The 22922-nt window shown below is 37.8% G+C and overlaps 1 protein-coding gene and 2 long non-coding RNA genes across 9 annotated transcripts in view; 2 read left to right on the top strand and 1 right to left on the bottom strand.

Annotated features, from left to right (window-relative positions):
- The window catches only part of cntnap5b (contactin associated protein family member 5b), a 172237-nt gene extending 163968 nt beyond the window's left edge, over positions 1-8269 (top strand). For all 5 annotated transcript variants that reach the window (XM_087304085.1, XM_087304087.1, XM_087304084.1 and 2 more), the window contains 5 exons: positions 1433-1566; positions 4182-4269; positions 4458-4661; positions 7078-7146; positions 7472-8269. In XM_087304085.1, coding sequence (XP_087160211.1) covers positions 1433-1566; positions 4182-4269; positions 4458-4661; positions 7078-7146; positions 7472-7674 — 698 coding nt within the window. In that variant the 3' untranslated portion in view covers positions 7675-8269. The remainder of the gene's footprint in view (positions 1-1432; positions 1567-4181; positions 4270-4457; positions 4662-7077; positions 7147-7471) is intronic.
- A 3871-nt stretch (positions 8270-12140) lies between these two features.
- The window catches only part of LOC147838465 (uncharacterized), a 39200-nt gene continuing 28418 nt past the window's right edge, over positions 12141-22922 (top strand). For all 3 annotated transcript variants that reach the window (XR_015521784.1, XR_015521781.1, XR_015521780.1), the window contains exon 1: positions 12141-12242. This is a non-coding gene — a long non-coding RNA (uncharacterized LOC147838465). The remainder of the gene's footprint in view (positions 12243-22922) is intronic.
- On the bottom strand, positions 12622-15345 carry LOC147831524 (uncharacterized). Its single transcript, XR_015521794.1, has 3 exons — positions 14944-15345; positions 13860-14825; positions 12622-13555 (listed from the first exon to the last, which is right to left on the bottom strand). It is a non-coding gene; the product is annotated as an uncharacterized LOC147831524 (long non-coding RNA).

The raw sequence follows: 22922 nt of genomic DNA, 5'->3' as shown, positions 1-22922 counted from the left end.
CACATATAGCTTTGAGAATGATTTTTTTTCAAATAAAGATCTATAATATATTAGTGGTGCAACAGATCGCATATCTCACGGCTCGTATCACACTACGGTTTTTGAGCACGGATCGGAACATTTTTCAGGTCATTCATTTATACAAAAATATTACTGCAAAACCATTGGTTTAAACAAAAATAAAAATAAAAAATCAAGAAAAAAACAGCTGAAAAAAGGAAAATATTCAATATGAAAAATTATCTTTGCAACTGTTGCTGATAATGCTAAATAAAAGTGTACAAGAAATCTTGTACAACATATCATTTATTTTCAATTAATGATTCAACAATTCACACACAAAACTACAACATTCAGAAGCGTCAAGTTCCTTTAAACTGTGATTTAAATCTTTACCATAAATATCAGTGTTTATATCTGAACTATAAATTGTTCTCCCAGTACTTCTGTGTTATTTAATTGTTTGTAACTAACTAAAAAATTGCAAAAACGGAATCTCTCTCGATCAAACTCAGATTTGAATGCAGCACTTCGAACGATTAATAAACATTTGCAAATCATTATCATTTATCGTTCATGTTTGAATTTAGATCACGATTTGTAAATGTTTAATTGTGCAGCATTACACTGTATGCTTTAATGCAGGCTAAACAAACACAAAACACCTTTAATTAATAGCTTAAGAAAGCATTAAGGTCCCACCACAACTTTTTTCGTCACCATTATATTTTACAGGGAAGCCAAAATGCTTTCATACACGTGATTTGAATGAAGATCTCACTGCTATTGTTATAAATGTTGGATTAGCCTACAAGTTCAAGAAAAGTTATTAATCCTTGTGCGTTCTGAACTGTGGGTTGTGATTCGTAGGGATCACGGATCAACCGTGATCTGTTACACCCCTAATATATGTTGTATATTTTAAATTCAGATTTAGATTTTTCTCACATTTTTTATTACATTTAGTGGTTAATTATTTTGCTTGGTCATATTTTTTTCCCCTTTTTTTCTACTGATTGTTTATTGTTTTAGATTTAAATATCATATAAAGTTAAGCTGAAAATATTTAACCACTACCTTTTTGCAAGTTCAACAAAATTGAATGTATTTGGATTTAGTCAACTAAAACAACCTTGTTTTCTATTGATCAGTTTGTCCTGTTATGGCATGCGCCAAATCACAGCATTGTATTGGCCAATCAGAGCTGTTTTATGATTACATTCACACTGTCAGTAGATGATTACTGCAATGATTGTGATGATTGGAAAGGAGCATCTTTTTTTTCGCATTTCTAATATTACAAAACAGCGGTCAGACCAGCAATTGCCCTCATCAGTGGGGAAGGAAATGAGCCTGAGAGTAAGTTGTGCTGACTTGATTTTGTCTCACTTATGTCTGTCTGCCTTCTCCACGTCTCATTGGCGTCCTGCAGGGAGTTTGCAGATTTGGTATCGGCTGAACAGAGAGAAAGATCCTGACATCTTTATGCCAACTTCCCTTAATTTGGCCAATGGAGAGCTTCACAGAGTTCAGATTCATCGAGAGGGACGGGACATGTATGTCCAGGTGAGTTGTGCTGGCTTTTCAATTAACTGATGCTACATCGATAATAAATTAGGATGTTCTGTTGCAGCTACTAAGCTTCATGATGAATGTTATATTAATTAATAAAGATGTAGGTCGTAGGCAGTGACCACTTTACCAGAAAAATAGAATCAGTTACACAGAAATTAAATTTAGGTCTTTGACATGTACATTTATATGGGAGTGATTGTGCACCTAAGGAGGGGAAGTTAGGACTATTATAAGGGCTCACGCTGTTCGGGGACCCTCAGAGTTACTTTTTGGAGGCCCAAATAAATTCCCTCCCTAACCCTGCTCCCACCTTTCGATTTTGTACACCATACTAACCCCCCCACTTTCGTTTGCAACACCCCCTCCCCGGCCCCCAGCCTCTGCTACTCTTTACATTCTTCCTTGACAGTAACCACCACCCCACTCCCCATGACTCTTCACTTTCATTCACTGGTGATCAGTCTTGGCTGGTCATTGAAGTGTACAGTCACACTGGTGTGATTAGTACATTCATTGCGTCATGTGATCAAAATGTATTCAAACAAACAACATTCGCATTAGGTTTCAGACATTTAAGTTCTAGCAAAACATGCACACTGTAAGTTGGTATAATAATTATTTTTAAACGTAATCGGACAAATTATTTATTTATACGTCAGATGCACACTGCTAATGTTACCAGAATGTTTATATATTTTACCTCAAAGTTAAGTGAAGTTTTAAAAACTAATTTTGAGAGGTGCATGTGATATGATTGATCAACACAGGTCTCTCATCTGCAATCATCGATAAACCAATCAGATTAATTCAAGCCTACAATGAATAGTTCATTTTTACCTTGCATCCTTATTCTTGCTTTTTGAAGAATCCCTGTTCACCACATCTCCACCTTTTCCTCCTTTACCAGGGCGAGCTCTCGAGAACTTTCTGATCTTAGACCCCTTTACATGCTAACTGACCAGGCGAGAGCCCTCGGCTCATTCATCTCTGAGCTCAGGGTTCTCTTCCGGGACAGCATGCTAAACCTACAATTAGTATCAAGCAATATCTAAGGCCACACTGTCAGGTCTTGATGCCCAGTGTCTGTTTACATGTTCTTTTAATTGTGACCCATATCTTATTCATGTGTTTACACTTGCTATAAAATGTACGATGTTGCGCATGCATAAAAGCCGGCTCTAGCATATTTGCCACACTAGAAACACTAGAAATTTGCGAAGTTTGCCCAACTTTAAAATGATTTTGAGGCGGAGGAGAATTGAAAGGGCCATCATCGCAGCTTGCACTTATGGTTTATATATGGTGTTCTCCACCATTCTGAGGATTTTGGGGCTATGAGAGAGATCTCGGGTCTGGTTGGAGCAAATTGTGGCGACTGACCACTTTTCTTCCTTCATGTTTCCTCTGTTGTTGTTTACTGCTTCAGCGTCTGCACCCATGCTCTGTCGCAAGTTTAATGACGTACAAAACGGAATATATGAATAAATTCAATCTGCCTGTTTACATGATACGTGATAGCTACATCTGATTTATTTCCACATATGAAGAAGGCCTGAAACCGATCTTTGAATATCCAAATGCATGCTTTTTTTCATGTTTATGCGGTCATAGAACAGATCAACAGGAATTTGGTCACATTTAACTGGCAGTGTAAACAGGGCTTGAGTGTAAACTCTTGAAAAAGCCACTTTCACAAATTTCAGAAGTTTGTGAACTTACATGTTGTAAATCCAGCAGCTCTAATCTTTTCACTGAAGCGCAGAACCCATCATCTATTGTAGATCAAACAATATGATTACTATTAACCTGTTTAAAAGATAAATGCATGTATTTACAGATATTTACAGATATTATATCAATACAATTATAACTCATATCAGTACTTGATGAAAAGAGAACAAAAACAATCAGCAGGAACACTTAAAACGTGTGTGAAAGGGTTAAAAGGTTTGTCAAATTAAGGGTTAAAAGGTTTGTCAAATTTACTGTATGCAACAATTATGTATGAACTAGCAAAGTATGTATGAATGTATGAATAAATTGTACTAAAATTCAATTAAAGATGTGTGTCACGTTATGCAACAATTTCAAATAAATCATTAGGTTGCAGTCATGCAACAATTTATGTTCTGCTAAAAACGATATCCTGTTTTATGCAGACATTTCACAAAAATTCAATAAAAAATGCCGGTTATGTTCTCGCACCAATTTGTGTATACAAAGTTTTTCACACTCATTCAGTTAAAGATGTCTGAACGCTCACAGTCAGGCAACAATTTACATAGCAATAGATTTATGAATAAACGCATTCCTCTCAATTGATTTAGATCAGATTTGTTTTCAGTCTGAAGATAAAGTACCTTGACGTGCATGGCTGATGACAGATTGAAGTTTTGTACCCACCCCGCAACACAGACTTTATGAGCAGTGCTTAAACTCAAGGATGTCATCAGTATTCTCCACGTAGTGTTGCAGATTAACACAACGTCTTTTGTCTCACACCAATAAAATACCAGAGTATTTGTAGAATCCTGCGAATGTCACGCCACATCTCTCTCTCTCTTTCTCACTCTCTGGTTTTCCCTCTGTATCCTTTTCCTTCTTAGATTGATAAAGATACCAATCTGAAATACAGCCTGTCGACGGACAAAGAGTTGATCACGATAAGGTCTTTGACATTGGGGAAAGTCACAGGTAGGCGGTTTAATTAAACTCTAAGATTAAAGCTGTGGGTGTGCAAGCTTGTGCTTAACTGACTGATTCACCACTCCAACTCACCTTGAGATAGTTTATGGCCAGGAATTCTTCATTTAGCACCATTTCTTGCTAGTTGTGGGAACAAATATTGAAGATCTTCCTAAGAGTCTCCTTGTTGCTGTCAGGTCGAGCTGGTGTTGATGAAGAGGTTCTGCAGGCGGGATCGAGAGGTTTTATTGGCTGCCTGTCTTCAGTTCAGTTCAACCATTTGGCTCCTCTCAAGGCAGCCATATTAAATCGAGGAAGTTCGTTGGTCAACGTCCTTGGTAACCTGGTAGAGTCCAATTGTGGAGAGCTTGCGGATAAGTCTTCATCCAGATCTTTGTCAGGTTGGTCAAACTATCATAGAGTCTTATGATTTGAATGAATTGCAGGATGAACGAGATCAGATTCCCCCCTACACTGGTGCATTTGATTTTTAATAATTGCTGGGATCAGATCAAGTGTACACAATGCTGAACACCAATTGCACTCAGGTTCTTAATATCAAATGAAAATCCACCATTTTGCACTTCATGCCAGGATCCAATATCTCTTAAGCATATTTTATTAAATTGTGCTGGTCTCCTAGGATATGTTATTACTCCGCAAACATTTTTATGATCAGAATCCATCATAGAGTTTTGATCCAAACCTAAAGTCTATATATGATCTTTATTAGTACTTCAACGTGTTACTTGCCCTAAAAGATAGACAAGGAAACTAGGAGTGAGTTAAAACCTCATTCAGGCTACTGTACCAATATTGCCAGGTAGATATAAGGTTGACATTTAGGCACAATCCCAATTCTATTTTTGTACCCCTACCTCTTCACCTTCCCCTTGACCCTTAAAACCGAGGGTGAAGGGGAAGGGCTTTAAAATTTACCTCTAAAAAATGGGACAGCACCAGCACATGTCATCATATGTCATCGCAATCTCGTGCTTCAAATGAGATCAGAAGAACGCGACTGCTGTAATTATTTCAGTTGTTATTGCCAGTCATCTGGCAATAAGAGCGCAACTATCCTGCGCTTTAACACACTGGCCATATTCATCTATGTACACACCAAAAACAACATTAACATTATAGCAGACACTGTAAAAAGGTCTTTCCCAGTAACTAGACTTTCTGACAGGGTATTCGTGTGTCATTGAGTGTCAGAATGTTGTGGTACTGCTGTACAAGAGTTATTGTTATGGATTATAGATTGTAAAATTAAGCGTTTTTTTTTTTTTCTAGTGTTTTTTTTAAGCATGATGGTAAAAAAAAAAAGCAAACGGTTATAATGTATTAAAACCTGTGCTTGTTTGTTGTAAAAATGCGTGATAATGACAAAAAATACTAATTTGTGGATCTCCTGCTATCCTGCCATTGTGGCTGGTATATTCTGGGAAATTTTCTTACCCTTTGGTTTCGAGTGCGTCCTAAAAAATATCTGTTCGAAGGGCCATCTACCCCTTCCGCGTAGCCTTACGCCTTCAAGCTAAAAGAATTGGGACACCTCTACCCCTTTACAGAAATGCGCAAAACGAGGGGTAGGGGTAAGAGACAAGGAAACTAGGAGTGAGTTAAAACCTCATTCAGGCTACTGTGCCAATATAGCCAGGTAGATATAAGATTCACATTTAGGCCCAATACCAATTCTATTTTTGTACCCCTACCTCTTCCCCTTCCCCTTGACCCTTAAAACCAAGGGTGAAGGGGAAGGGCTTTAAAATTTACCCCTAAAAATGGGACAGCACCAGCACACGTCATCATATGTCATCGCAATCTTGTGCTTCATATGAGAACAGACGACCGCGACTGCTGTGATTATTTCAGTTGTTATAAGAGTTTAACTATACTGCGCATTAACACACTGGCCATATTCATCTATGTACACACCAAAAACAACATTAACATTATAGCAGACACTGTAAAAAGGTCTTTCCCAGCCACTAGACTTTTCTGACAGGGTATTCGAGTGTCATTGATGATAGATTGTAAAATTTAGCGGTTTTAATTTTACAGTTTTTTTTAAAGCATGATGGTAAAACAAGAACATGGTTATAGTGTATTAAAACCTGTGCTTGTTTGTTGTAAAAATGCGTGATAATGACAAAAAATACTAATTTGTGGATCTCCTGCTATCCTGCCGTTGTGGCTGGTATATTCTGGGAAATTTTCTAACCCTTGAGTTTTGAGTGCGTCCTGAAAAATCTCTGTTCAAAGGGCCATCTACCCCTTCCGCTTAGCCTTACGCCTTCAAGCTAAAGAGAATTGGGACACCCCTACCCCTTTACTGGAATGCGCAAAATGAAGGGTATGGTTAAGGGGAAGAGACAAGGAAACTAGGAGTGAGTTAAAACCTAATTCAGGCTACTGTACCAATATAGCCAGGTAGATATAAGGTTGACATTTAGGCCCAAAACCAATTGTATTTTTGTACACCTACCTCTGCCCCTTCCCCTTGTCAGAATGTTGTGGGACTGCTGTACAAGAGTTATTGTTATGGATTATAGATTTTATAGATTGAAATTTAGCGGGTTATATTTTAGCGTTTTTTTTTTTTTTTTTTTAAAGCATGATGGTAAAACAAGAACACAGTTATAATGTTTTAAAACCTGTGCTTATTTGTTGTAAAAACTCGTAATAATGACAAAAAATACTACCCCTTCACGGGAATGCGCAAAACGAGGGTTAGGGGTAAGGGGAATGGCTAAGGGGTAGAATTGGGATTGGGCCTAAATATAATTTCCACATCTCTTTTTGGTTTATTCACAGATTCTACAGATACAGGAAGTAGAGGAAAGAAACTTTTGAATGCTCAAAATGACTCTGCGGTAATTGGAGGTAGGTGTCTCTCTCCTGCTCCCAAAAGCAAAGGTTCTGTAGAATTAGACTTTTAACGAGAATTCACATAATTATTCTTTCAGGAAGATATCTAATCAACTTTCGACGGGGTGACAGTAGAGGTTAAGTCACATTAGCAACTTTTTGTAGGCAAAAATGTCTTGCCTGGTAAACTTTCTCATTCCTAAACTCAAAATAGCTCAAATCCCTTTAAAAAATTATCCTATTTTGGCATGGATTATTTATCAAGCAACAATAAATGTGAACACATCTGAATTGGTAATTGTCTGCAGTCCACAAGTGGCACTTATTCTTTCTCTCACAGGTTTGATAGCAGCAGTAGTGCTCATTACCCTCTGCGCTGTGGCTGTGATGACCCGCTTCCTCTACCGACATCGACACGACCGTACACGGCAGATGGCCCCCGTCAAGGAGAAAGATCACCAACCTCGGCCAGAACTCAGATACCGGGCTGAGCTGGACCTTCACAGTGCCATGAGAGACAGCAGGAAAGAGTACTTCATCTGACCCATGGCATATAAACCTTGTGACCTCCACTGAGTCGCTGTGACCCTGCGCTGTGCGCCAACTCTGTGGACAGGGATTGGGGACAGGAAGTCAGCTGAGCCTTGTGGACACAGCCAGTGCCCTTCAACCCACACAACCACTGTCCTTTAGCATCCAGGATTCAGGGAACAGAAAGTACACACCAGAGAAATGTTGAATTACGGCTGTATGCAGATGGATTTTGACAGCCCGGGTTCATATCGGTTGTTCTTTGCTGCGGTTTTAGACAAAGAGTTAGAAGATCAGGTGGCTTCAAAGCTCAGAAGCCGTACCCAAACATGGCCTTCAGCCCTTCGCAGAGGATGGAGAATCAAACGTTTGAAGCGACTCTTTTGCTTTCAGGGCTAATTATTTAACCAGACAACAAAGAGATTACAGAGACGTTTGTGTGCCACACATGCGAATCACTCTGGCAGACAAACAAACACTCAACGGTTTCCGTTCTGTGGACCGTGACCAATCAAACGGCTCTGGTGCGGTACTAATCCAGCACGAATGGTCTTGTTCGGCCATAGGCAAGCACGATGTAGTGATGCAAATAAAGTGGGTGATGTTACCACCGGGGCTCTTTCACTTCCTCATTCCTTTGCTCTGGTTCTCCTTCACACATTCACTCCCTGTTTCCTTGCCCAAGGACAACCTAAAAGGCATTTGCAACGGATTTAACTTACCAGTCATGTGAAGAAAAGGGAAGAGCAGGAAAAAATTACTTGATTGTATCATGATTGGGTCATATGGGCATTGCGTTCTAGAATGGAGGTTGGTTTTGGAGTGGAGGGATTGATTATGATATCCGAAAAGGGGATGGATCAAATTTTGGTTTGGTTCCTTTTTTGAATTTGGAACAATGTGTTCTAGTTAATCATTCAAAATTAGGGTGAAGGGGCTATAAAATAGCATGTCCTATATTGGTAGCTTTAATTGTTGTCTGGGGGAATAGAAGTGGATTTGTGTGGACTTTATTGGACACAAATCCTTGTAGTCCAAGTTGATTTCTTAATCTTCTTGGGCTGTTCTGCTACATGGTCAAGACTATAAATTTTGTGGTGCTAAATGTTTATTTAGCCACTTTGAAAGGTTGTTTAGCATATAATGGTCACAGAACTCCAATTCTAATTTGATAGGGTCTTTAAGGAAAGTTATTGGGTCAATTTTTATTTTTATGCTGTCTTTAAAATCTAAGACTTCCTCATTCAGTGCGTCTGTTTCTGGTGCTGGGGCTTTGCTACAAGCTTTTAGAGATTTACTGTTGGAAGTGCATGTCTGATACACCCTAGCAGGATTTTCAGGCCCTAATGTGACCCCTATACACTGATAGCCAATAGTCTTGTGACCAAATCTGAGGTCAGTGATCAGTTAAAAGAAATACTGTTCCAGAAATAAAAAAAGGATGTTCTACTTGCATAAATCACGTTATGTAGGTCTCAACCACAAAAGCGTACATGCGTCTTATCCACTGAAAAAAACAAGTTCTGCAAAATAGGGTTTTTATGCTATCCAGATAGAGAGGATGCAGCATCTTCAAAAGAACGTTGAGGACAATAAAAAATAGACCTTGAATCCTTGAATATAGTATAGTTTTAACACCATATTGGATTTCATTATGCCCCCAATATATATATATATATATATATATATATATATATATATATATATATATATATATATATATATATATATATATATACTTAACATTAAATTGTATTTAAAATTATTTAATATTTGTTTTATTAGATTATTAGATTTATTATTTCAATCAATTCTTTGAGAGACTAGCCTGAAGGACCTGAAATAAAGCCCCAATGTCCTCCAATCTTTAATAACACACATTTTTCACATTTCCCTACGTTCACTGATGTAAAGTCTCATATGCTGATCAGAAATGGCCATGATGGTTTCTTTTTCTTCTGCTTTTCCCAGGAACACAAAGTTTCCTCCGAAGCACGTAGATGGTTTCACACTAAAGTGCATCACACCAGTCTTAAACTCTTAGACTGGGAATATGAGAATTCATTCTGTACTGGTGGGATCTGATTCTATTGCATTATATTCCAGAGGAACAGAGTAATGGAGTCAAAATATCATTCACATCCTTTTAAAGGTTGCCAGGTCTTTCCCGTATGAGCCTCAAATATGTCTTTGATCATATTATGATTTCTTCCTAGCCGCCATGAGATATAATCTAAGTATAATTGGTTCCCGGACTCAACATGATGCGAAAAATGTTCCGAACAGGATGGTGTAGGAAAGGGTCAAGGTGTCCAGATTTCTCCGATAATACCCACAACACATCAGAGCGAAGCTTCGAGGCGGTATCTAATCATCGCCCCACCCAGCCCCCTCATTTGTCATTTTCAGTGGCGTCAGGACAAAGAATCAGTAAAGCTAGATATTTATCTTGCCGTGATCTATGTAAATGTCACTCCTGCGAAGGAACAGAGATGATGGATCCTCTCTCGAACAGCCCTGGGCTCAGAACTGAGTCCGATTTACAGCCAAATCTATCTCAGCGTGGATAAACACCAGCCTGAATGTTGCACCATGATTAGGCCGTTCCTCTCATTAGATTTCACTACGTCTCACTGAAGTAATGAATCCTCAATCTCAGCTATTCATGCTACCAAAACGGTCACGGAACAGGATGCCTTCCCAAGCAGTTTCAGCAGCTTTTAGTGTCTGATGTAGTTTTTTGTTGAGCTACTCATCAGTAAATGTACAAACTTTTATGCATTTCTTGATTATTTACCTACCCCCAGCCCATCCAAAAAGTAAATGACATTCTCTCTTTTGCTGAGGGAAAATAAAGGTCCAGACTAAAAAGGAAACTTACACAAATAATCCTGGTGGAAAACCTTCTGTGGATCAGTAGATCCCTAGCTGGAATACACTAAGCCCCCAAACCTCACTTCTATCCGGGTCACGGCACCAATATAAACCCTACAGTTCTATTTGAGCCAGCAATTCGGTCATGGTAGGCAGGCATGTAAAAGATCACAGCCTATAATATATGTCACTTGTGCAACCCTTGAGGCCAGGAAAGTAAGATTTACTAGCACAGCTTTCATTAGCTGGCCTTTGTTACACTCCGCCCTAAACCTTACCCTCATCCGGGTCACGGCACCAATATAACCCCTTCTACTTCACCCCACTCTGAGCAGAATTTGAACTGGTGATTGAGGTTGCAGACTAACATTGACGCGTGCGTCAGTTGTTCCTGGACCTCTTGAGATTATGGGAAGTTAGATTTGCTTGCAAAGCTCTCACTAGCTCACATTCACGCTGTCGTTTTTAAGAACGGATTCATATTTCAGTTGAACCGCACCAGAGATCTTTTGGAAGTGGACAGAGATTCATCTTTTAAGGGTGTTGGTCCACTTGTTTGTTCTGCATCAAGTATCCGAAAATACACTAATGACCCCCCCTTTAAAAAATGAATTGTGCAAGGGTTTGTTCAAACCAATCAAACCTGCCAAGTGTGAATACTCCCTTAGAAACACTAGGAAGGTCACGTGACAATATGATTAAGTACTGGCTACAGTGAAATCACATATTTCACCAGATCATTAATATTAATGAACCAAGGTTGATATAATCCATTTGTCCATATGCCCCTGGGTAATTTCTGGATGAAAATGTGACCTGCTAACATAGTTTGTGAATTTACACTGAATGCAGGGATATGAAGTAGTAGCTGCTGTTTTTGAAGGAATGTAGCCGTGTCAGTTGTGTTATGCTGTTTTGTAGATGTTTGGTTTTTGCTGAAATTTGCAGAATTCGCCAAGCTGCTGTCACGTATGGCACTCAGCTCACTTCCTCCATAACAAGCCAGAATGCCTGGTACACTAGAAAGCACTAACACCTTTCACTGAGCTAAAATCTTTTGTTATCTGAACAGTCTTGGTTGCGTTGCTTCTGCTGAATGCCACAGGTCTGCTCGGATTTCGATCGTTGCAAAAACAAAAGCATAAAAAATAAAAAAAAAAGCGGTCAGTTGCCTAAACAAATTTTTTGAAGTGCATTTAAATCTTTTATTAACATGACAAATCACTGACAATGTTATGGACTTCTTTATTTTGAGCTTGTTTTATATATTGTTAGAATTCTAGAGGTGTATTGTAAATAAATGTATATTTAATAAAAAACAGAGTCATTTTTATAGCTTTATGTGCTACATTTCTGTGTCTTGTTTTCTTGGAGCCGCAGTGTTTATTAGCATGTTAGAAAAGATCTTGACGTGCATTGAGAATCTGTCTCGGTCCTGACAGGAACAAACAATGAGTTTTGTTCTCGTGGGTTTTTGCGTTTATTAAGCAAGTGTCAAGTGTAGAAATGGTTGCTTTGGAACTGTTTAAAGACTAGCGAAAAACTTCACTTATTTTGCACAGAGATACATTTTGTCCTAATGTTTCCTGCTTTTTTTTTTGTAGCTAGACAGCTGGTCAATTGCATGCACATGTGCACATATTCATCATAATATCATCTTTTGTGCACCATCGGATGAATCATACACATCATGGAACAACACAAGGGTGAGTTAATGATTGTCTTTTTTTTTTGGTAAACTATTCCTGAACTAATTTCCTATCTTCGGTATATCTAAAAAATGACAAAATAACAGCCAACTGAATGCAAATTTGGGTAAAATACAGACAAACCCAACTCTTGGGTTTAAAAATACATTAACTAAGTAGATGAGGAAGGGTATATTTTGTCCTAATTTGTGCTGATTCAACACATAATTATTTTGGAATGTAATTTGGACCAATGAAATGGCTTCAAACTGACTTCCTATGTACGGTAAAGCCGTGGTCACACGAGACTTTTCACCTAATAGAATTACATTCATACCTGCACGAATGTGTTAGACCAGAAACGTCAACTTTCGCAGTTTGTTGTATTGCAGAGTTCAAGCTTGGCAAAAACATGACTTTTCTGGGCAGAAATTTAAAGCATGGACACTTTTTAAAATGTCTAATCATCTTGTTTATTCCCACTCCTTTTCGCTGCACCGTACAACAGATTTCCGCATGCTCAATCTCTAGTGTGATCGCAGCATAAGTTACTTTTGCATTGTACCAAATGATGAATCTATTAGCTGGACTTAAATGTAAGCTGTCAAAATGTTTTATTGTGTGGCACGATAGACAGGGCTGGGGAATAAAGAAATACATGAAACTCTGTTACTTATTTAAAATAAAACATACAAGTAACAGGGTTTTATTATAATTACATTTTAAATATGTGGTAATCATATTTATATGTGTTCTTAATTTAACAATTAGGTAAACATGGGGATTTTAACTGATTATCTGTTTAAAAAAATGTGTGCCATTTGTTCATTTAGCAACTGGTAACACTCCTCATGATCACAACATTAAACTGGGCAACACAGACAGCCATTCACAGACTGCATTTCTTTATGGAAATACAAAATAGAGGGTCATGGTTAACTTAATTCTGAAAAAGGACTTAACATCTCATTAAAGTGTCATCTGTGCATAAACATTTACCAGCATTGAAGGATTCAACATCCAATTTCATCCAGTAAATCTTCTTTCTCAATTTTCTTATGCTTTGAACATTTAATGTTTATCATAGCATTTAATACCTTTACGTTTTTAATTGAAAAATTTCACTGAATTCATGTTGAACTCACTTTGAATTCAGTTCGATCCAGACATGAACTGTTTGTACAGTCAAAAGTGTGAATGCCACAGCCATATCACCCTGCAGCCCAAGATCAGTTACTCACTGAAGCTAAGCAGGGCTAAGCCTGGTCAGTACATGGATGGGAGACCACATGGGAAAACTAGGTTGCTGTTGGAAGTGGTGTTAGTGAGTCCTGCGATCTGTATGTGTCACGACTGTCAGTAACCACCTGAGGGCGCTGTAGTTCAACAGGACTCAGAAGGAACTACAGCGTCCCAAAACACTACAACTCCATACTTACCACGCGCATACACCGGAACACATACACTGATCTGCCATTCACAGCTGTCTCCATTTCTGTTGATTATCTGGACTATATATTCCATCATTGCACCGTTGTTTGTCATCGCGTCGTAAGTATGGAGTTGTAGTGTTTTGGGACGCTGTAGTTCCTTCTGAGTCCTGTTGAACTACAGCGCCCTCAGGTGGTTACTGACAGTCGTGACAGTATGAGTCCTAATGCCCCAGTAAAGTGAAGGGGACATTATACTGTCATTGAGTGCCGTCTTTCCAATGAGACTCTAAACCGAGGTCCTGACTCTCTGTGGTCATTAAAAATCCCATGGCACTTCTCATAAAGAGTAGGGGTATAACCTCAATGTTCTGGCCAAATTCCATCTATCAGCCCATACTGATCATGGCCTCCAAATCATTCCTATCCAACCGAATTGGCTCTATCACTTTCTCTCCACTCCACCTATAGCTAGTGTGTGGTGAGCGCACTGGTGCCATTGTCCTGTGGCTGCCGTCGCATCATCCAAGTGGATACTGCTTACTGGTGATGGTGTTTAGAGACCCCATTCATGATTGTGAAGCACTTTGTGTGTTAGGCCATACACAATAAATGTCTAGTATAAATACACATTACTTACTTTAAATGTGATCTTGAAGAATTTGTTCATTTGAAATGTTGAAATGCGAGTTTATGATCTGATTCGACGTGTACAGATGATTTGTTTCAGAACAGATTTGTGTCAATCTTCAATTCTTTTCAACTATACAATGAACAATTTCATTTTTGTTGTACTAAACCAGTGTGAATGATTCACAAACTGTGGTGCGTTTACCTAAAACAGCATTAGGTACCTGTAAATGTAACAACATTGCTTGGAACCATTGTTTTTTTTTTTGGCCGTCAATTTTGACTTAGCGATTCTTTTGTGCCAATCTCTTCTCCTAAGAGGATTATCAGTACATTTTTACTTCTTAAAAATGGGTCCATTCGTTGGCACCAATAGCCTAGGGGTTAATTGCGCCAACATAAATGCCGACCTTTGCCGCCTCCCAAAACTTTCCTGTCTTAAACCTCCACCATCCCATCCAAATTAAGGGTGAAAACCCTCTATAAAAATTATAAAAATACAAAATGGGTCCATTTCAATAAACCTAAATCTTTTGCATAACTTAAAGAAATTTGCCAGTTGTTTTGGCTATACTTATGATACATGTGGTGAGTTTGGATTTATTTTGAAGCTTGAAATCCAGCTCGAAACACCACAGAATTATATTAATTTGTGTTACATAGCTTAAGTATTTAAAAGTATTCCAAAATATTTAGACTGAGTTATTAAACTTGAGACTAAACTAAACCTCAAAATACATTACTAATTACTCCGTTAAGCATGTATGTAAATACATTTTAAAATAATCTTCCCAGTCCTGACCTTAGACATGTAGCTAGTTCGTTTAACAAATTCTTTGTCTCTCAGTCAGCCAAAATGCAGTCCCAAGCTAAGTTCCACTTTTAATATTGAATCTTTTTCTAAGCCAAAAGCTCCATGTATCAGTTTTCTCTAAATGAAAGTGCTGATCAGCAATCCACTACTATGACTCTGAATATGATCTCTCGGAGTTGAACCTGGGACGAAAGTCGTATTCGGGTTTCTTCATACCGATGCAACAAAGCTTCAGACGCTGATGTCGAAAGAAAAAATAAATAAATCAAGATCTTTTAAAAGCTTTTGGAGGGGAATTCAGCATCCAGTGCGGCCAGCACTTTCGGGACTGTATCGGGTATCCGAGTGTCAGGGAAAATAAAGTCCAGGTAAATGTAGCGAGGTAGTCCTGAGTCCCTAATGCAGAAAGACAGACAGGAAGGGATACGGTGTCAACAGCAACCATCTAACAAGTTGTAGGACAAAAGGTTGAGTGTATCAGCTAACGGGGAGAAATCGAGGACTCCATTTATTTCCTTTTTCGCTCTGTTGTGGAGAAAGATAAGGCGGAATTCATGTCACCATTTTTTTACAGAGTCATTTTAACTTCTTGTCTCTTTTCAACAGGCAAAAGGAATATTTTCATACATTTTGTCATCCTTTCTCTCTCTCTCTGTCTGTCGTCCATCAGCATGGGACTTTCAGTGGGCGGACGACTGTTGAAATGTCTGTAATGAGCAGATGAGTAGGTGGAAACATATAGACTCCCACAGTTCGTTGTTGGTAGGTGGTCTCCAGTGCCACAGTTTAATTCCACCCCCTCATCTTCTAGTCACTTTTACATTTGACTGTTTTGATTGTTAATTATGGTGTGTTCGCATGTGATATTGACTAGGAAATAGAACGCACCATGGCTGTCTTACTCATTTTTGTCTTAAGCTTTACTACTAAACTTGACTTCCATTATGCGTTATATTCAATTGAATTACGATATTAGTAGTAAAGTGTATCAATGGCCCCGTTTACACTGTCAGGTCTTGATGCCCAATTCCTATTTGTTGCCTATATCAGATTATTTTTTTTGCCTGTCTGTTAACACGTTCTTTTAATTGTGACCTACATCCGATTCATGCGTTTACACTTGCCATACAATTAATGAGTGGGCATGCATTAAGGCAGGTTCTAGCATCTGCGCCACACTAGCCACGATGAAAGAAATCGTCTTGATTTTAGCTCTACGAAATATGCGAAGTTTGCCCAACTTTAAATTGATTTTGAGGAGGGAACTGTTTGCTTTATTTATTGTTTGCTATATTTATAGAGCACATTTAAAAACAACAGATGTTGACCAAAGTGCTTTACAAAAAGCCCAGCATACAAAATCTACATTTTATATATAATTATTAGAGAAAATTCAATTATGTGATTATTAGAGAAAATGCTTATTTTACAGCTTTATTTATTAGCTAAACATTTATTTTGCCTTCTATTATTCTCTTATTTTTCTACAGCATTTAATAAAAAACTGAAACATTGTGCATGTGTATAATATAATATAATATTATATAATATAATATAATATAATATAATATAATAAAACATAAAATAACATAACATAATATAATATAATATAATGTAATGTAATATAATATAATATAATAAAAATAAATATAATATAATATAATATAATATAATATAATATAATATAATTTAATAATAAAAAAAAAACGCACAAACAGGTTCAAAGCTCCTAATATCGTTACTTCAGTTATTCTTTACAACTGCAGGACTACAGGAGATGGCAAAAAAAAAAAAAAAAAAAAACTGCTGCTGCTTTGAATTAGACTGACTTCTATTCATCTATTGATCTATATCCATTATAATAAACAACCTAACCTTAACCTTACATGTAAAATACAGTAAAAACCCTTTAAATCTGTTGAAACAGATTTAAAAACCGATCTGAAAGCAGTTTGGTTTGTAGCTGGACATTATTGGAGCTCGCTGACAGGAACAGTGAACAGCTGTTCACTACTCAAACACCACAGTCTGGCTAGATCCTCCTGTACAGATGCGCGTCAGTTATAAATTGCTTGCAAGACGTTAATTTGGACAATTATGCTGATATTTTCAAGTGTTCACACGAAGAGAACAAACAGTTTGTGAATCAACGGACTTGTGTGTCTCTGGCATGCGCGAGCTGGTTATTATAACTAATCATCATTACCTTTACATATGCGTGACTGTTTTGTTATACAACTGAGAATGCAGTCCCAGTTGATGTGCAGTCGTTGGAAAGCCACAGTTATGTCTGTAATTAACAGTCAGCCTGTTTTTGCAGAGTCTGAATTAGCTTGTTCAATCATAGAAAGCGGGAAATGCCATTACTACTATAATTTTAATATGACATATTTGATAATGAAATAAAATAATTATAGTATAATATTTAAGTTAATTCGAAGCTTGAAATTGAAATCTTGTGGCCCACTGGTTGAGAATCCCTGGTGTTCATAGTGTATGAGTGTGTGAGAATAAGAGTGTATGGGTATTTCCCAATACTAGGTTGCAGCTGAAAGGGCATCCCATGTGTAAAACATAAGCTGGAATAGTTGGCGGTTCATTCCGCTGTGGTGATCTCTGAAATAGAGACTAAAAAAAACTGGGCTATTGGTTAACATATTTTAAAATTTGTCAATTTTTATTTATTTAATTTCTTTATTTTCAATATAAATGAGCTGACTCACTTAATGACATTACTGGATATTCAAAAGGGGTCATTTTTAAATAAATACTCTAATTTATTGATTTGTATAAGATGTAGGTTCTGTTTTATGATAAAGGAGAAATTTGGAATCTCATAGATTTTTCTTCAGGTGAAAACTGAAATCATACAGTGTCAATAATCTTCTCCACTCCTGAAACACGTAAAAGATCCTCAGTTAAGTAGTTTTTATGCACATGGGAGCTCAACACATTTGCTAGAAGGTGTTTATTCTGAGCTGTGCTGCTAATAGCATTTCTTCCTGCCACAGCTAGAAAGAGGTTTTCTGTTTGTATTTTAAAAAATGACATTTGGGTTTTTACTCATGATAATGCTACTGAAATGAGTGAAAAATACTGCTAGGGTAATAATGGAAGCTTAGCATTTGCATGAATGCTAATGTTTTACCATTTTCAGAGTGTTTAAATGCGGGGCTGGCTGTAATTTTGTGTTGCTTTCTAAGCGTGACATTTGTTTTGTTGTTTTCAAGCTTCATCACATGTAACACCATGTTCTAACATATTGAAGCAAAAGAACAGGCTGCTAGTCTGTGTGTCTTTCACGTTGTAAAAAACTAGATACTAACAGCTGTATTTTGCTGACATATGTCAAGTTTTGTACACTTTCCCTTTTTCGCCTGTAGTTCTGTTCGCCTGATGTTAGCTATGTGCTTACTATGTGTTAAATTTTATTCCAAAAGGATAGTTCAGCCAAAACTGAACATAAGGTTATCATTTACTCTTTCATCTGTTTCAAACCTGTTTTTTTTTAAATTCTATTAACCACAAAAGCTGGGATGAGAATCAGCACCTCCGAGTGCGAGGCCATGATCCTTACCCCCTTACCTCCATCTGGGGTAAGGAAGGTCCTTACCCCAGATGGAGGAGTTGAAGTAAATTGGGGTTTTGTTCACGAGTGAGGGAAGGTGAGATCAACAAGCACATCGGTGCAGCTGCAGCAGTATTGTGGTCGATGTACTGGTCAGTTGTGGTAAAGAAGAAGCTGAGTCGAATGGCAAAACTCTCGATTTACCGGTCAATCTACATTCCTACTCTAACCAATGGTCATGAGCTTTGGGTCATGACCGAAAGGACAAGATCTCAGATACAAGCAGCTGAAATGAGTTTCATTCGAAGGGTGGCAGGGCGCACTTTTATAGACAGGGTGAGGGGCTCTGTCACTTGGGAGAAGCTTGGAGTAGAGCTGCTGCTCCTCCACATCAAGAGAAGTCAGCTGAGGTGGCTCAGGCATCTGTTTCGGATGCCTCCTGGATGCCTACCTAAGCAGGTGTTCCAGGCACGTCCCACCAGGAGGAGGCCTTGAGGAGACCCAGGACACACTGGAGGAACTATGTCTCTCGGCTGGCCTGGAAACACCTCAAGATCCCCCTGGAGGAGCTAGAGGAAGTGTCTGGGAAGTCGAGAGTCTGGGGTTCTCTTATAAGACTGCTCCCCCTGGGACTCTACCCCAGAAAAGCGGATAAAAATGAATGAATGAACAAAGAAGCTTTAAAAAAAATTACTGATTGACTCAATGATTTCTGGTTTTCAGCTTTCTTTAAAATATCCTATTTTGTCTTCAACAGATACTAAAGAAACTCATTAAAGTTTGGAACTGGTTATTCTTTTAATGCAAAGCATGTCTGTTTAAGAAATGCTCTAAATGTATTACCATACACTAGCGTCAGTGCTAGCGGGGTCACATAGCAATAAACCATGTGCAACTAGCCACAGTTCCAATCATAAAAACTCCATGATAATCCATTTATTTGTCAGATAAAGAATTGAATTCGCCTTACGATGTGCATCGAACGCTTGCTAAAATTAAAAAGTAGCGAGTCCTGCTGTGTAATAGAGTTTGAAAAATGGATGGGGATAAAAAAATAGCAGGCTGAAACACCCGACACCCATCTGAGGGGGCGGAGGTGAAGTGTTACGAAGCATCAAACTCCCTCTCGCCGCATATAAATGGGATTTAACCGAAGCAGAAGTGATGGCAGCCGTTGTGGCCACATATCAGCTTTTAATTTAAAGCTGGGCCTTCAACCAGTAATTTCATTAAAATGAGTCCAAGAGTGGAGTTGAACTCAGCCGTAACTATCTCGCGTCATCACTCAAACCTGCAGAAACACTCTCCCCTCACTGATGTACGAGCCCTCTCGTCAAATCGATCATCTCTCCTGGTTTTCTGTCTCCTGCCTAAAACCTCTTGCCTCTCAGCTCAGATCAAATCCAACTAATGGCTTCGCACCGCCATCATTTATAAATGCACACCTCTGGCATCTTTTCCCATCCCTTTTTTTTCCCTTCAGTGTTCCCTTCCCCCTCTTAAGGTGAAGGGCATATCGTTCATGAATCAAAGCGTCACCCGCCTGTGACAGACATGGATCAGGAAGGCTTGATTTAGTGCTAAATTGCATGAGTGTTCAGGATTAGGTGAGTAAATGTTGACAAGACTGAATCATGCAACGCTGTAAGATGTGATGGATGTGGAGGATTATGGGTAAATGCATGACGTCTGTTTCTAAATGCATTTTTCTAAAGGATTAGTTTCACCACAATATAAATGGTCAACATTCCTATTCCAGAGAGAGCCAGAGTTTGATTGGTTAGCATAAGGGATTACTGTACATCATAACTTATTTATCATTGTTATTTATTCGTTCATATACAACTGTTTTTGCAATCAACCTAAAAAATGTTAAGGTTTTAAAGTAAAGCGCTAATTATCTTTAGATCTTAAGGTTTCAGTATATAAGAACTAGCTCAATCACATTTGGATGGGCTAGGTCCATTCAAATACAGTAGATACAATGGCATAAATGGAGAGCTAACTTTTCCAATTTCTCACAGATTTTGTCCAAAGAAAAATGCCTCAGTAGCCTCCTTTGAAACTTCACAAGGAATATACTTAGTTTTGTGAAATGACCATGGGGAAAAGCTTCAATAATCTCAAATTTGTCTTTTCTAGAGATTCTTAGGAAACCTCAACAGTGTCTCAAATGTGCTAAGTCTAATGTTCTGAGTCTAAACAGGAAAAAGTCCCAATAAACTAAAATGTATCTTCTAGATAAGACAAAATCTCAAAATCCACTCAGAATTGCCGAGACCAATTAGAAAAGTGGGCCAATAATCTTACCTTTATCTAAATTTTGCTCAAACATAAGTCTAAATATAAAACAAACAGATTCTCTAGAGAAGTGTTTCTCAACCACATTCCTGGAGGACCACCAACTCTGCCCATTTTCCATGTTTCCCTTACCAAACATACCTGATTCAGATCATCAGCTCATTAGCAGAGACTGAAAGACCTGTAATAGGTGTGACAGACAAGGGAGACATCCAAAACATGCAGTGTTGATGGTCCTTCAGGAACAATTCGACAAAAAAAGAAAAAGAAAAGAAGTTCTCAACCCTTTAGATCTCTAGAAGAAATTCTAAAATAAAGTGTCAAGATGTGCTCAGATTTGCAGAAAGCAATAATCTCAAATATGTCTCATCTGAATATTCAGAATAAATCTTCACAGTGTCTCAAAATGTGGTCAATTCTGTCCTGATATAATCTATATCTATTATAATATAATCTAGTAACCTAAAATAGTACTCAATATGACATGAAAATCAATGAGAAAAAGCTCTAAATTCTCGATTTTATCTAATTTAGAACATTAGAAGAAATCTCAACAATGTCTCAATATGTGCTCAGACTTGCCAGGGAACCATGCAGACTTTGCAGGTTTTGTTCTAAGAAAAAAGCCCCAGTACCCTCAAATACTGCTCTAAATGACATAAACAATGAGAATACGCTCTATATTTTCTCAAATATGTTTCATTAAAAATGTTAGAAGAAATCTCAGTTTCTCTATTTACCAAGGACCTGTGCAGAATATGCAGGTTCTGTTCTAAGAAAAAAGCCCCAGTAATCAACAAAAAGCTCCCAATCATCACAAATTTGTATCATTTCAAACTTCAGAAGAAATCTCAACAAAATGTTACCAGATTTGCCAAGAGAACAGGGTTCCGATAACCTCAAAATTGGTAAAATCTCAATCTCAGATCTCAAAATCTGTCTTTTTGTGTTTGCCAAGAAACCAGATAGATAAAGATTCTAGAGCTTGACAGTAGGTGTTTTTCCATCCACCTATTTTCATGCACATTTTGGATATGTGCATAAAAAACTGTTGATGGAAATGGCAAGATGCACATCAATTTTGAAAATCTGCACAAAAAATGTATGCGCATAACTGAGTAGGATAATCTACTGCACATAAATTACAATTGAAACACTTTTACCAGACAAATTCCAGTATGCACATTAAAAAAAAGTCATGTGATTTTGTTATAAGAGATCATGTGATGATAAAAATATGTGTGAATGGACAAACCAGCAGCCTGAGCACGTTGTAAAACATCTGAAATGTTGTTTAGGTCATTATAACATGAACCATTTCGGTATTAGTGTTATGTTATTAATTACCTCCAGAACTGTAAAAAGCATCTGTGCTCCCTGCCTCACGTCTTTAAATGCCATCACGTGTTTATTATGTGTCGGCATCGTCTTCTGAGGTGCAAGTCATTTATTTAATAAAGAAAAGAATCACGCAGCTTCTCCTACCTCAATAAATTAAATTTTTACTGTTGATATTTGCTGCCAGTTAATCAGGAAGTGACGATTTTGTTTTCTTAGACACATTGGATGGAAACACTCCTTTATTCGTACATTTTTAATGCGATATTCTAGTTTTGCACATAAATTTAATTCACATCTTTGGATGGAAACATAGCTAATGTCTCTATATTATGAGATTTGCAAAGAGAACAAAAAGAAAAAGGTTCCAATAACCTTAAATTTGGTCTCCTTAAGAGTTGAAGAACAAATCTCGACAATCTCAAAATGTACTCATGTTTGCCAAGAAACAAGAAAGAAAAGGGCTCCAGTGCTTGACAGTATCAAACTGTGCTCTGATTTGGCAAGAGACCAAAGTCGGCAATGAAATGTCAAACCTTAATATGATCTCAGACATTTTTTTGCATCAAAGTGTTGCTATCTATTTATTTCATATCTCAATATTCTAACACTCAGTG

This window comes from Danio rerio, chromosome 22 (genome assembly GCF_052040795.2).
Source record: "Danio rerio strain M-AB ecotype USA chromosome 22, GRCz13ab, whole genome shotgun sequence".
Taxonomy (NCBI): domain Eukaryota; kingdom Metazoa; phylum Chordata; class Actinopteri; order Cypriniformes; family Danionidae; genus Danio; species Danio rerio.
Note: the sequence above shows the minus strand (reverse complement) of the source record. Positions and strands in the feature narration are given on the sequence as shown.